General features: G+C 39.3%; 1 protein-coding gene across 2 annotated transcripts in view; it reads left to right on the top strand.

Moving 5' to 3' along the window:
- LOC120312496 (copper-transporting ATPase 2-like) overlaps positions 1–15,358 on the top strand; it is a 49,021-nt gene that overhangs the window by 14,914 nt on the left and 18,749 nt on the right. For both annotated transcript variants that reach the window (XM_039353268.1, XM_039353267.1), the window contains exons 2-9: positions 762–1,977; positions 3,318–3,560; positions 3,823–3,986; positions 4,662–4,823; positions 7,365–7,441; positions 7,996–8,170; positions 8,327–8,560; positions 10,320–10,411. In XM_039353268.1, coding sequence (XP_039209202.1) covers positions 807–1,977; positions 3,318–3,560; positions 3,823–3,986; positions 4,662–4,823; positions 7,365–7,441; positions 7,996–8,170; positions 8,327–8,560; positions 10,320–10,411 — 2,318 coding nt within the window. In that variant the 5' untranslated portion in view covers positions 762–806. The remainder of the gene's footprint in view (positions 1–761; positions 1,978–3,317; positions 3,561–3,822; positions 3,987–4,661; positions 4,824–7,364; positions 7,442–7,995; positions 8,171–8,326; positions 8,561–10,319; positions 10,412–15,358) is intronic.

Below are 15,358 nucleotides of genomic sequence, written 5' to 3'. Positions count from 1 at the left end.
CTTAGTGAGGCATTTGTTAAGTGAGTTTTGCCCCATTTTTCGACCTTTCTTGACATAGTTGTTAAGTGAAACACTGCAGTGTTTAAATCAGTAACATGATTGTTAAGTGAATCTGGCTTCTCCACTGACTTTGCTTGTAAGAAAGTCGCAAAAGGTGACCACATGACCTGGGGACACTGCCATCATCATAAATATGAGTCAATTGCCAAGCGTCTGAATTTTGCTCACGTGACCCTAGAGATACTGCAATGGTCTTAAGGGTGAAAAATGGTCATAAGTCATAAAATAATTTTATTTTGGAGCTGGACACAATTTCAATTTTTTTCCTCTAATTTAAATATAATGTATATATATATATTTACAAAATAGAGATTGAAGAATCTTGTTACTGCCTGCTAAATGTAATTCTAAAAATCCTCCCCCCCCACCAAGTACGGTATTATTGGGACATATGTAAACAAAATGATTAGAAAATTGTATTTTGATTTCAGTGTCCCCTGCTCTTGTTAAGGGGCACTCCTCTTGCTTGACATTTGGAAGAAAATACGTGTTCTCTCAGTTAAGCAATTCTATGTGAGCATAGAAATATATTGTTTTTAAAGACTGCGAATGGCACATTCACAACTGTTGGCTTTAGAAATGCCTAAAGATAGTATTCCTAATGAATAAGTAGCAAGCTTACACAAAAAGATTGTCTTTACTTCACCCCATATATTAAAACAGCAGAATTAATGTTTGGTTTAAATTTTCTTTCATTTCAGGCTGTGCCTCATCACTTTTCTCCTAGCCACATATCAGCCTTGGCAATGAAGCAGAAGCTGGCTTTTACCAACCTTAGCTTTGAGGACGATTCGGATTATTCACCTTCTCTTCCTTCTCAAATAAACACAACTACCATTGATCTTTCGGGTATCACTTGCCAAGAATGCATCCAATCCATAGAGGACAAAATTTCCAAGCTACCAGGAATTGTGACTGTCAAGGGATGTTTTGAGCAAAGCCAAGTAACAGTAAAATATTTGGAACTGGAAATAGGCTATCAGCAAATCTGCCAGGAAATTAAAAAACTGGGATTTGATGCCAATGTTGCAGAGGCAGCCCAATCTTCAGGCCAATGGTCCAGTGAAGCTGTTATTAAGGTGAAAATAGAAGGCATGACCTGTCAGTCTTGTGTCCATGCTATTGAAGAAAATATTGGGAAATTACATGGAGTGAAGAAAATCAAAGTGACCCTCAACAACCAAGAAGCTATCATTGTTTACCATCCCCTTATTATTAAACCTGAAGAACTAAAGAATAGCATAGACAGCCTGGGGTATGAATCCACCATAAAGCATAAGCAAGCCTCTTTGGAACTAGGTTTCATTAATGTTGAACGCTTACAGCAGATGAAAATGTCCAGTGAACATAATGGTGACAGAAATACTGGGGACAACATGGGATCCAGTACATGTGTTGCAGTAGTAGAAATTGAAGGAATGCATGACAAATCTTGTGTAAACGATATGGAAGGTTTGATTTCAGAGATGATTGGAGTACAGGGTACCAGGGTATCTCCGGAAGAAAAAAAGATTACTGTGTGGTTCAACCAAAAACTCATCACTCCATCTTCATTGCAGCAATCCATCCAAGCCATTACCCCTGGTAACTTTAACCTAGTTTTTTCTTGTGGAATGGAAGGCCAAAATGGATTAATTATCTCAAATGCTGCCTCTTCTATATCTTCTTTCAGTCACCTTTCCCAAGAACAGGAGGCAAATGGATGTAGTACAGCTCTCCTTAGAATTGATGGAATGACCTGCAATTCTTGTGTAAACTCTATTAAAGGCTCCCTATCCCAAAAAAAAGGGGTGACGGACATCTCTGTATCTTTAATTGAAGGTACTGCAGTTGTATCTTACAATTCCGTTATGACTAACTCTGAAGAGATACGAGCTGCTGTAGAAGACATGGGATTTGATGCTTTTGTCCTAACAGGTATTGTATGATACAGTTTTTTTCTGCTATTGAATCAAGATGCATTAAAACTCTTGTGTCAACTGGTGAATTTTAAATATCTAGTCATTTTGAGCTGCTTTTGATTGTGTTAAAATTTAGAAATTTAATTAAAATTTTAGAAATGTATAAGCCCTAGCCTAGGATTGGAGCTGTTAGGTCCTAAATGTATACGTGACTTTTTGAATTGGGTAGATTCTGTACACTGCTAAAATACAGAGTTTTAATACTTAAATACTGGGTGGGCCATGGTATTTAAGTATTAGACACTTAGTGAAGAAAAATATTGCTGTCTTGAGCTCCGTATATTTATTTAGAAACTGTGGTTATAGCTTTCCATTAATATGGAACACATGAGTTCCATCCATGAAGATAATTAATTAAATTTGTCTCTCTTTTAGCTGCAGGCTTACATCTGTCCTTGAAAGACAAAAAGGATGTTTGGATAATCTGTAAATAAATAGAAACTAATTCTCCATTCCTTCAGAAATAGTTAGAAGCTAATTTTTATGCTTGCTGTTTTTAAGCCCATCAAACTTTGTAGCACAGACTTCCTTTGCCAAATCCATAAACTCAGTAGAGTTATTTCAGAATTATAATATTCTGGGCTGCTGGTGGAATATCCATCATGTGCAGGATAAGATCCTTGTAACTTGTTGTCTTTTAACATAACAAAATATTTGGAAAAAAACATATTTAGATTAAGCTTTACTCCTGGCGACTTCATGGACTTCAACTCTAACCCTGAGTTTTCCTTTTCCCTCTCATGGAAGAGGTTTGCCATTGCCTTTTTAAGAACCGAATTTCCAGTTTACCGTACAATCCTAATATTTTCAGTAGTCTTCCATCAAAATACTAACGAGGCCTAACTGGCATAATTTATTTTGCCAGAGATCACATGTCTCATAAGAATCTTATTTTTGGAAAAGGAAGGAAGAAGCTTTCAAGAAAAGGAAAAGGGAAAGTTTCAGAAGCAATGGATGTTCTCCTCAGCTGGCTTGCTCTGTCCACCCTAAAACCCTCAATCAATTATCATTGACTGAATGTGGTCTTCAACACAAAAGGAATGCTCGTCCATTTTAAATAGTTCAAATCTCTTGGTCATGTTTCCATATCTTGCATCTTTTGAAAATTAAAATCCATCTGGGATTGGCATTCCAACACATATTTGTTTAAAATTCTTCATTTAATTTCAGAAATATAGTACTATCAGGAAGGAAGACAATGCTTCGAAAAGAATCCTAAAATCCTTTTGGGATAATGATTAACTATGTAATATTTCTTCTGCTCCACATATTCATGCAATGTTGTTCTTATTTTAGATGCAGTAATTGGAAAACCTACTAATGGAAGTATAGAGCTGAGTGAGATAACCTCTATTTCCTGGAAAAACGAAGTCCCAGAACAGTCATCTGAAGATGTATTTTTGCCAAAAAAGAAGTTGTGCACTAACTTTCCAGAATTTTCCAGTAAAAGAGACACTGAAAAATGTTTCCTGCTTGTAACAGGCATGACTTGTACATCATGTGTTTCAAGTATTGAGAAGAATTTACAAAAAGAAGATGGTAAAATAGCATGATACATTTTCCTTTATGGTATTTGGGTTCTCCTTTGAAACAGTGGCTTTCAGCCATTGATGATTATTTAGATTTAGCTTGCAAACCATTTGAGAAAGATCTACTTTCTTATCAGGTTACTTAAAATGGTAGCTGGATTAAGTAATAAAAATTACACTTTAAGGCTGGACTGAGTGCTACAGCTGTGTTCAGGCTGTTAGGTGTGACTCAGGAAAGACTGTATATGTCTGATGCAGCTTTGTTTCTACAGGAATAGTCTCTGTGCTTGTTGCCTTGATGGCAGGGAAAGTGGAGGTAATATATAAGCCAGATAAAATTCAGCCTCTTGAAATAATCCAGTTGATTGAGAAATTGGGTTTTAAAGCTTCAGTTTTACAAGATTATGCTGGGACAGACGGCAACATAGATCTTAAGGTGAGCATCATAATACAAACTCTTAGAAGCCTCATGTTGATTCTAAACAGAAAAATACAGATAAGAATATTCAATAAGGAATAAATTTAAATAAATTTAAATGCAAGTTAAACTATTGGCTTTGCAGTTAAAGTTTTTATATACCTATAGTTTTCTTTACATCTGTGTTTGACTGTCAGGTTCTAAAACATATAATGCCAATTGGATAGATTTGCATACATACATACAATTCTACATTTTTCCATCTATTGCTGAGAAATGCGAGCATCTGAGATGTTCCCAAGAAAAAAGATTGACCAAGAGAATGCACGTACTTTGCAATGTAAGAATTATTGCAAAGTTGCTTACGAAGGGCAAATATAACAGTTGAGAATCCCCATTGTCAGTCCATCTCCCAGCTAGCATGTGATGAGGTTCAACATATCTGGAAAACACTAGAATAGGGAAAGCCGGTTTAACTTTGGGATTCCCATTGGCTGTATTTCCCTTTCATTTCCTACCCTGTCTAGATGCCCTCTTGATCTGGAACTGCAGGAGGTGGTGTAAAATACCACACTGATGAAACTTAGTGTACTTTTTTGTTTAACATGGGAGATGTAGGTACAATGGAACAATGGTCGATCTGACAGCCCAAAGCAAATTCTTGTGCTGACAACTAACTGAAACTTTGCTTAGATTCTAGGGATGACTTGTAGTTCATGTGTTCATAGCATTGAATCCAAGCTTACTGAAACACCTGGCATTCTCTATGCCTCTGTAGTCCTAGCCACTTCAAAAGCCCGTGTTCGTTATGATCCTGACGTGATTGGTCCTCGAGACATTATAAAAATTGTTCAGGTAAGCTATTGAAGCAAACATTTCTGAGAGCTGTGATGGTAATTAATGTTAACGTTACATTTAATCTTCCCCCAATTCAGGTACATTCCAAATTTTTATGCTCAGAATACCAATCCAGTGTAGCTATTGTTGGGAATTCCGGAAGTTGAAGTCCGCCCTTCTGGAATGTTTAGTGGAAACTGCTGCAGAAGCTACGACTGGCCTCCAGAGGCCTGAGAAAAGTGGTAAATCTCAGCTGGATTGCCTAGAAATCAGGGTTCTGCAACCTTGACAACTTTAAGACTTGTGGAATTCTGGGAGCTGAAGTCCACAAGTCTTAAAGTTGTCAATGTTGCAGACCCCTGGCCTAGATGAATGATTGATATTAGAAGACCACTGGGAAATTTTGTGCTGTGTTGCACTTTTTAGTAAGTTGCAAATCAATAAGCTAGTATTCCCTAACCTGGCATCTGCCAGATATACAGCTAATCATCATCTAAGGAGTTATGACTGGTCTCCAGAGACCTGAGAAGGTGGTAAATCTCAACTGGATTGCCTAGATCAAGGATGGGGAATGATGGCCCTTTTATGATTTGTGGACTTCAACTCCCAGAATTCCTGAGCCAGCCATAAAGAGGCCATCGTTCCCCAGCCCTGGTCTCCTTCAGGTCCCGTCGGCCAGACAATGTCGGCTGGCGGGCCCTCGGGGAAGGGCCTTTTCTGTGGTGGCTCCGACCTGGTGGAATCAACTTCCCCCCGAGGTTCGAACTACTCCCACCCTGCCGGCCTTTAAGAAAGCCGTTAAAACTCTCCTGTTCCGGCAGGCCTGGGGCTGATGTCCCCGGGGTGGGGGGTGGGCGGGATATGATCGGACATGCTGTATGATTGTATTATTTTATTGTTTTATTGTTAGATGATTGTTTTAATTTTGTACGCCGCCCTGAGTCCTTTGGGATTGGGCGGCATATAAATTAAATAAATAAATAAATAAATAAAATAAATAGATGAATGATTGATATTAGAAGACCACTGGCAGCTTTTGTGCTGTTTTGCATTTTTTTTTTTAGAAAGTTGCAAAACATTAAGGTAGCCTTCCCTAACCTGGCATCTGCCAGATATACAGGTAGTCATCACCTAACAATCACTCATTAGCAACTTTTCAATATTATAATGGCACTGAATGAAGGGACTTACAACCTGTAGCCTAAAGTTAGAGCTGTTGCAATCACATGATTGTAATCCTGGCACTTGGCAACTTGTTTGCACTTAATAGTGGGTTGCCAAACGCCCCACGATCGTGTGAACACCATGTGGAATCTTCCCTGTCAGCTTTTTCAGATAGCCACTGTTGAAGGGACTCTTTCACTCAGCCTCTTTGAGAGCAAAAAACACTGCCTGATGGATTGATTTTCCCTGAGCAGGGCAGAATCTCTTTTGCGAGCAGCATTATTGCTCTCAGGGTGAAAAAGTTCCTTCACAAATGGACTTCTTCACCCAGGCTCTTTGAGAGCAAAAGCATTGCCTGATGGATTAATTTCATCCTGCTCTGGGCAGAGTTTCTCCAGCAGGGAGAAAAAGGAGCTGGGCTGGAGAAAACAAGTTTCCAGGCTGGACTTCTTTGCTCTAGCCCTGCACTGTAGTTCCCTTCAGCACATGGAGGGGAGCTGCCTGCTCCCCCCTCCCCCCGTAGGCAGTTCTTTCACTCTATCTGCTTAACAACCTGCACGGTTGCTTAACAATGCAATATAGGGAGAACCAGGACTGCAGACATTGAGCAAGGCAGTCACATGGGTTTCTCACTGATTTATAGCCTAAATTCAGGATTCAATTATCATAAATTAAGGATTTTCTTATTGGGCTACAGTTTACAAATTCCTAATTGACAAGACTGTAGCATTTGGACATTGAGTGGTGTTCACCATGAGTAAAAAAAATGTGTTTACCTATTTTTTTTACCTCACATTACAAAAATAGCTCTGGTAATTAACAGAGAAACAATTGTGTAACATAATCATCTAATCATCTTTGTATTTATATTTGTAAGGCTAGAATAGGATAGGATACGATAGGATAGGACGGGAGGGGACGGGAGGGAATAGAATAGAATAGAATAGAATAGAATAGAATAGAATAGAATAGAATAGAATAGAATAGAATAGAATAGAATAGAATAGAAGGGACCTTGGAGCTGGAAGGGACCTTGGAGGTCTTCTAGTCCAGCCCCCTGCTCAAGCAGGAGAACCTATACCGTCTCAGACATAATTTCTGGAGGCAAGCTGTTCCACTGGTTGATTGTCCTCACTGTCAGGAAGTTTCTCCTTAATTCCAGGTTGCTTCTCTCTTTGATCAGTTTCCAACCATTGTTTCTCGTCCTTCCCTCTGGTGCTTTGATGAACAATCTGGCCCCCTCTGTCTTGTGGCAGCCCCTCAGATATTGGAACACTGCTATCATGTCTCCCCTATTTCTTCTTTAGACTAGCCAAACCCAATTCCTGTAGCCATTCTTCGTATGTTTTAGACTCCAGGCCTTTGATCATCTTTCTTTTGCTTTTTGTTATAAAGGAAATTGGTTTTCAAGCATCTTTGGCTAAAAGAGATCCAAAAGATCATAACTTGGATCACAAACAGGAGATCCAACAGTGAGTATATCTGCCAACCAAAGAATATTTTATAAACAAATGCTTCAGGGATATTCCTCTCCCATTAGCTGTCTGCCCACTGCAATACCCACACATCATTGAAATGTTATAGATTGAGGGGTTCTTTGTTGCCAACTCAATGAGGAAATTGCTGGAGGGGAAGAGAAATGAAGACAGCTCGTTTTTCATGAATAATTCGTAAACTAAAAATGGTTTCTAATCTAATTGGCCAACTATACACTGTGCCTTTTACTACAGAGTCTTGATTTCCTTTGTTTCCCACTTCTGTGCATTGTATGGGCTATCATAGCTAGGTTGCAAAAACACAGATGACTTTTTCCTTGCATCTAATGGTCTCCCAGATTGCTGCAGGCCAAATATTGTAGCTCTACCCACACATGTGCCATAATAAAATATACACATTCAGGGCTGATTTGTATCAAACATGATGACACTGATATCCATAGGCGTGAGTAAGCGTGGTATAATATGCTTTTGTCAATTAAGTTGCCAGAAAAACTTCACCTTCTAACAGTGTTTTTCTGCCTTTGCAGATGGAAGAAATCATTTTTATGCAGCCTGGTGTTTGGTATTCCAGTTTTGGGCTTAATGGTTTATATGTTATTACCCATGGATGACCATCATGGATCAATGGTGCTGGAGCAAAACTTGATTCCTGGACTGTCTATTCTTAACCTTCTCTTCTTTGTACTTTGCACTTTGGTTCAGGTATGGAGGCTCTTTTTCTCTGTTTTTAACACCTCCTGTTATATAAATCTTTAAAAAGTTCTATTGAGACATCTAGACAGAACATGATGGAAAGCTAACTGCTCTTCTTTTCTCTCTCTCTTTCTCTCTCTCTTTCTGTCTCTTCCTTCCTTCCAGTTCCTGGGTGGATGGTACTTCTATATCCAAGCCTACAAGTCATTAAAGCATAAAATGGCCAATATGGATGTCCTGATAGTAATGGCCACATCAACTGCTTACATCTATTCATGTACCATTTTGATAGTTGCAGTTATTGAAAAGGCTGAACAGAGTCCTGTCACATTTTTTGACACCCCACCAATGCTATTTGTATTCATAGCTCTTGGGAGATGGCTAGAACACATAGCAAAGGTTGGTATTTCTTGAGAGCTAAAGGCCAGATTTACTTAGCAACCACATGATTTTCTTAATGACAGTGTCATGGTTCCGACAGACAGAGACAAATAAAACAGAACTCTGAGGCTTGCAAATTCCTCAAAGAACATGTTGATTGGTTACAAAGTATCAGCATGGTCAAAAGTGAAACCAAGTCTGAACACCCCATAACAATTCCCCAGTTACAAAGCATAAAGTTCTCACCCCCAAAACTATGTAAGTGACTACATTCCCCAATAAATGCAATTGGCAGGCTTTCTTATACAACGCCCAATTCCTGGTCGCGGGAGCAACAGACGACCTTGGTTCCCGTGGGACAGCTGGTGGTTTTGACCTCAAAGCACCTGGACAAGTCCCCTCCCTCTGTTCTGTGTATCAACCTCAAATGGGGGGGGGGGGAAATGGCTGAAGCCAGGTTCATTTGCAGAGTTGACAGTCAGCAGTGATCTGCTTAATGACAATGATAAAAGTGATAGTGAAATCAGGTCTGGTCATACAATGATCTGCTAAATGACCACATTGTCAATGTTCACATACCTTTAGATAAGAGACATTATCTGCTGGTAGGTAATGTACACCATATCTACAAGGTTGCAAATGTGCCACAATTTGCCATCTCTGGAAGTAATGCCTGCTCAGTGTTAAATATGGCTTGGCAATGGCTTATTAATGCCTTAACTTTAATTCTTTTAATTTCTACTTTTCATTTTATTCTTTAAGGATTGAATGTAGATAAGTCTTCTTAGTGCTGGCCTTTTGACTGCAACAAATGAAATAAATGAATAAAACTGGACCCCATCCATTTCTGCCATCAGCATATCCTCTGCAACTTCCCCTGTAAATCTCAAACAAATGTGGCTGCCCACCACTTTATACAGGTTTTTAGAAACTTGCACCATGTCCTTAAAATATTCGGCTTAGCTTGCAATTATTAAAATGACAGTAAAACAGAAATATTCAGAAGACTTATGTAAAAGCAATCAGAGATGGAAATATACAAGCCAGCATAACTGGCAAAAATAAACAGAATAGATCAGTGGTTCTCTACCTTTTCTTTACCACAGACCCCCTTTAAATACTTTTTGTGGCCACAGTTCATGGCCATGGACCCCCAAGACTAATCTAAAATATCTAAAATATTAATCCTTCCACGCAGTGCATAACTAGTAGAATAGAATTCTCAAGCATCTCGGCTTTCTCTTTAGGATAGCAGCCATTCCACTCTGCTCTTACATTAGTAACAGTGGCGTGTATATCAATATTTAGAATACATCATGCGAAATTAATCTGGAAGCAACACAAGTACGTTGTGAAGATTACCTATACCAGTGATGGCGAAACTTTTAGAGACCGAAGGTCCAAACTACAACCCAAAACCCACTTCTGCATCGTCGGGTGTTGGGTGGGTGTGGCCTATTGGCTGGGTATGGCCCATTGGCTGGGCATGGCTGTGGTGGTAACAGCAGACTGGGTGGGACTAAAAAATTCAATCAATCAATTCCAACTTTGCAAGATCTTTTTTTCCCATGAGAAGTTGAAATTGACTGATTGATTGAACCTTTTTTTTTTACACGGCGGCAGTGGCCTAAAGCGAAAAGGTTTTATAAAACCCAGCTGAAGGCCTAGGACTGGGGCCACAGCACACATGCCCACAGAGAGGGTTCTGAGTGCCGCCTCTGGCACCCATGCCGTAGGTTTACCACCACTGACCTATACACATCTGTCTCTATTTCAGAGTAAAACATCAGAAGCGCTTGCTAAATTAATTTCTCTTCAAGCTACAGAAGCTGTTATAGTGACACTTGGACCTGACAATTGCATAATCAGGTACGTCGTTGGTACAAATGTTTCACTTTTTTCAGTTCTTTTAGTAACTTTGAAAAGTACAGATAATCCTCAATTTACAACAAGTAAATGTTCAAAATTAAAACAGCACTGAAAAAAGTGACTTACGACCATTTTTCATACTTATGACCACTGCAGCATCCCTATTGTTTTGAATCAGCCAGTTAGATGGGATCTGTATGTTAGAATGTTTGGCATTTATAGGGTTAAGCATTGTCTTCTTAAGAGATGGCTTATGGATAATGTAGTTTAGCTATTCAGTGAATCCCATGTTAACAAGTCAATAGGAGGGACTACTAAGTTCATCACAGGATATCCTGGCTACGTGCCAGCAGTTTGGAGTGTCTTTGTCTAAGATAAGCATGGGATCACCAGAGGACACACACGGTCTTAATTCACGCTAGAAGTTGATGTGAAGGAATTAATGATTTTACCTATAAAGATGAACAGATATGCAACATTCAGATGAAACTACAGAAACATGAGTTCAGTCAGTATTCCTGAATAAATGTTTGTTTTACCATCATCTTTGTTGAGTTATCTGTTTGGCCCTGGATTACAAAGCAACTTGATTCAGGTTCCAGAACAGTAAAATCATATGGTTCTTCATATCAGCAGAAACAGCAGTGTTCTTTATACCCTTTATGTCCTGCTTGGATGAAATAAAATAAGGCTAATTTTTCCTCTAATTGCCTGCATTAGTAAATTCACAAGTCTGTCTCTCTCTTCGCTAAAAGTAATTGGATTGCACCCTTGCAGTAGAAACAGTATTGTCCTTTATGCCTGTTCCGGACAAGTGTTTGTTTGCCAGCCAACGTTTTAAAGTATAGAGGAAGTGTTAAATTGGATGAAACCTCCCTCCCCAAAAATGTTTCTGCCTACTGCGTCATATTGCCAGAGTCCTTGCATGTCTAAAGACTGTGCTTCTAAAGATCAGAGAAGCATTGGGGCAGACACCCCTCCTCTTTGCCTGCAACTCAAATGTGTGTGTGTGTGTGTGTGTGTGTGTGTGTGCCATACCAAGTCCGTTTGTTTGAAAGCCAAGAGAAAGAGACGTTGTTTATTTGCAAGAAGCTTTGTTTAAGGGATCTTTCGGACCAAAACGGCCCAACCCCCCTGCCTGCTAGCTCAGCATTTCAAGCAAAAGGACATGATATCTGCAAGCTTCTGTCTGCCCAAGCAAAGTAGCCCAGAAAAGTTACTGAACTCTTGTTTGTAGAGGCCCCTTTGAAGTCATTAACCCATTTGTTGTCATGGTAACCCAGCAACTGGTGAGAGAAAACTGACTCACTCCCCCCTCCCCTTGGAATTCGAGCAATCTCAATGGAAGAGAATTTCAGAGGCACAATCAACTCCACTAGCAAATGCAGTAGCATCCCCTGGTGACCAATCTGCACACAATGCCTAAAGTTGTCAGCAAAATAGTATTCAGCCTTTTATCCCTGCTGAAAAGACAGCACCCCCCACCTTGGTAGCTGATCTGCAAATAGCAGGCTTGCAATAACCCAAGTCAATAGCACCCCCCCAGAGTTGAAAGAAGGTACTTCACTGAAATTTCTAACTATGCAGAGTCTGTCTCTGATAGTCAAAGAGCAAAGTACCTTGAATTCATCCAAAGCACCAAGCACCCCCTAGTGGGCAAAGAATGAACTTCACCCGAAGTAATCATTCATGCAAGCAGTCATCCCTAGTGGTATCTTTGCTGAGGGAAAATTAAGGAGAAAAAGATAGCAAATTAACCTTGCTTGTTATCACAAAGACATAATGACTAAGGGGAAATTTACAGGAGCTAACCTGAGTGCAGTATTTTCCGGATGGTCAACAATGTTCAACGTGGTTCTTAGAAGGAAGAATTTAGCTGGCCTTTCTCCAAGGAAGGAACTCAATGCAAGCCTTTAATCACGCATAGAGAAAGCCTTCTCGTGGACAAAGGGTGAACCTTGAAGGAAGAGCACCCTGGTTACTGACCTGCAAGCAGTGACCCCTAGTGGTCAAAGAGTGAATTTCGCTGATCAAAATTTAACTGAGTCATATTTATGATGGTTGCTGTGTCCTGGGGTCTTGTGATCACCTTTTGTGACCTTCTGACAAGCAAAGTCAATGGGGAAGCCAAATTCACTTAACAACCATGTTACTGCAGAGGTTCACTTAACAATTGTGGCAAGAAAAGTTGTAAAATGGGGCAAAACTCTTAACAAATGTTTCACTTAGCATCAGAAATTCTAGGCTCAATTGTGGTCATAAGTCAAGGACTACTTGTAATAAGAAAGCAATGGCTGTAAATGCATGGTAGTGGATGCAATTGATTTTGAGGGTACACTGTGTTTTAAATAGTCCTATTGCAGTGATGGTGAACCTTTTAGAGGCCCAAAAACTGGCCCGCCTCTGCTCTGCCCCCCATCCCCACCCCGCCCGCCCATAGGACTACTCACTGCCTCCAGGGCCCGCCACAGATTGCCCAGGCAGCTCAGCAGCGCTACGATGGCAACACCTTCTGACCACTCCCTGCAGTGTCAACTGCTTGATGGGGCGTGAGGGCAGAGTCTTTTCTATCCTGCCTAGCTGCCATGTCCTTGGCTGCGCTGCTCTGTGTGGGCCACGCTTGAGAGAAAGTCTCCTTCAGGGGGGCTGCTGGAGAGGAGGGGGTCGTGGGGGGAAGCAAGGCTGGGACAACAGCAGGTGTGCCCACAGAGAGGGCTCTGAGTGCCGCCTCTGGCACCCATGCCATAGGTTTGCCACCACTATCCTATTGTGTCTGATCCATCTGTTAGGAACAGCTATATGTAGATTAAATAACTGGAATTGGGCCTGCATAACTCTCCTTTGAAATTAATGATTCCCTTACCATTCATCGATAAGAAAGTCTAAAGCAATTTTTTTCCTCCTTTGGAGGAAAACTCCCTAACTACAATTGGTTTGGAAACAGGTAATCCTCAGCTTACCACCACAACTGAGCCCACAAGGTCCGTAAGTCACTGCAGTCATTGAGCGCCCACTAGTGTGTGGATCTTCCAACACTTCCCACCACTCCTGGAAGGCTTGTTCTGGCTGAAGACTGGTGCTTGTGTTGCAATGTTTCTGAGTCTCTTTCTAGTCTTTGGAAACATTAGCTAGCTTTCTATCATAGCTGCACCTTGCATTGGCTGGGCATGCTTGCCAGCAGCTGCATGGAAAGGGAAGGTAAGCAGACTTGTGCAGGAAATCAGGAAGAAGGCCCAAGCCTTCTTTGAGAGTGTGGGGTGTGGAGAAGGCCCACACTTTCCAAGACTGATGGGGAGGTGGGAAGGCCCAAGCCTTCTGAGAGAGTGGGCCTAGCTATCTGTGGCCTCTTGCCCACAATGGATTTCTACATGTCAATGGTCTTAGCTGGCTGAGGCTTCCTAGCCTGTGGGCACTCTGTGAATTTTTGTGTGCTGGGGGTCGCTACAATAATTTGATCCCCTCCCAAAGTTAGAACTTTGGGAGGGGATAATATATCCATTTTCCAGCCTATAGTATTTAAGAATGGTCTACTGAATGAACGGTCATAAATTGAGAACTGCCTGTATAGTAAGGCAGTCTTTTTCAAAGCTGGCAACTTTAAGACGCATGAACTGGGGAATGCTGGCTGGAGAATTCTAGAATCTAAATCTATGCATCTTAAAATGGCAAAGTTTGAAAAAAGTGCAATAAGGGATTTGAAAACAACAATTATGGGTTTTGACAAGCAACAAAATTTGACCTTGGGTAATAATTCTTATTTAGTGGGCCAAATATTAATCCCTTTATTTTCTAATGTGATATGTGTAAATTCCTGAATGAACTTAGATCTTACATGTATAGAAATATTTCCCCTTTTTTGTAATATATTTTATTGATTTTTTAAAAATATAAATCACTTAATTGGTGAACAGTGTGTTGTCTGGTTTACATTTCTAAAACAATCGTTAACAATTGATTTCTATAATCCATAATCCACATAATGATTTTAGTTGATTTCCTTTTTTCCCAAAATGTCCTCTTTTGCAAACATTGAATTAATACAATTCTTATTGTTTTGATAGATAACAATAAAATTTATAATTTTTCCTAATATTCCTAAAAATAATAATCACATCAATATAATATTTCTTTTTTATCCAATCATTCTGGTTGCCTTATCAAAGATCCTATTACAGTCCTTATTTTAATTTGTTTCTCCCACCAAATTCTAGGTATTCTTACTGGTTAAGATTTTCTCAAAAATTAATTACATTTAAAAATTTAACTCTATTTTTCCATATGAACCATCTCACACTTTTACATTTCTTAAGGAATAGATAAAACAATGAAAAAAAGAAAGAAAGGAGAGCAAAAGTAAAGAAACATAAAAAATAACATACTACTTAAAATCTATATCCCTCCTAAGCTAATATATATTTATTTCCTAAATTTCTTATTCTTTTTAACCACAATTAAAAATATGTTTAATCTTTAAACATTCCATTTAATAAATCTAGTCATCTTGTCCTTTAACTCTTATTGAAAACATTTTATATCCATTATATATTTTTTAAATTCAATCACATTTGAGTATCTAAAACATTTCCTTTATCTAAGTCATTTCAACTTTTTTATATTATTCATATCAAGAAAAAACAAAAAAGGGAAAAAAGCATACTATATTATTTAGGGAATTCATCCCTCTTAGAGTGACATATATATTCCAAAACTTTTCTATTTCTTTAACCATATTCAAACAAATGTTTCTTTTTTAAGTATTCTCTCTGGTAAGTCCCATCATCTATTTTCTTGGTTTCCACTTTAGTCTTTTTCCTTTGCCCAGTATCTTTCTTAATCAATGTATTTTGCTGAATCAAAAAGTTTTTCCGTATGTTCGTAAATATTGCTGTAGATATAAAAAGTAAATCAGGTAAAGTGTCTTTGTACGGGCTTCTGCCTTTCCATGTT

The sequence above is a fragment of the Crotalus tigris genome, unplaced genomic scaffold, assembly GCF_016545835.1.
Source record: "Crotalus tigris isolate CLP2741 ecotype Arizona unplaced genomic scaffold, ASM1654583v1 scf7180000018510.657491, whole genome shotgun sequence".
Classification (NCBI taxonomy): Eukaryota; Metazoa; Chordata; class Lepidosauria; order Squamata; family Viperidae; genus Crotalus; species Crotalus tigris.
The sequence above is the reverse complement of the archived record's forward strand: the minus strand, read 5'-3'. Positions and strand labels throughout refer to the sequence as shown.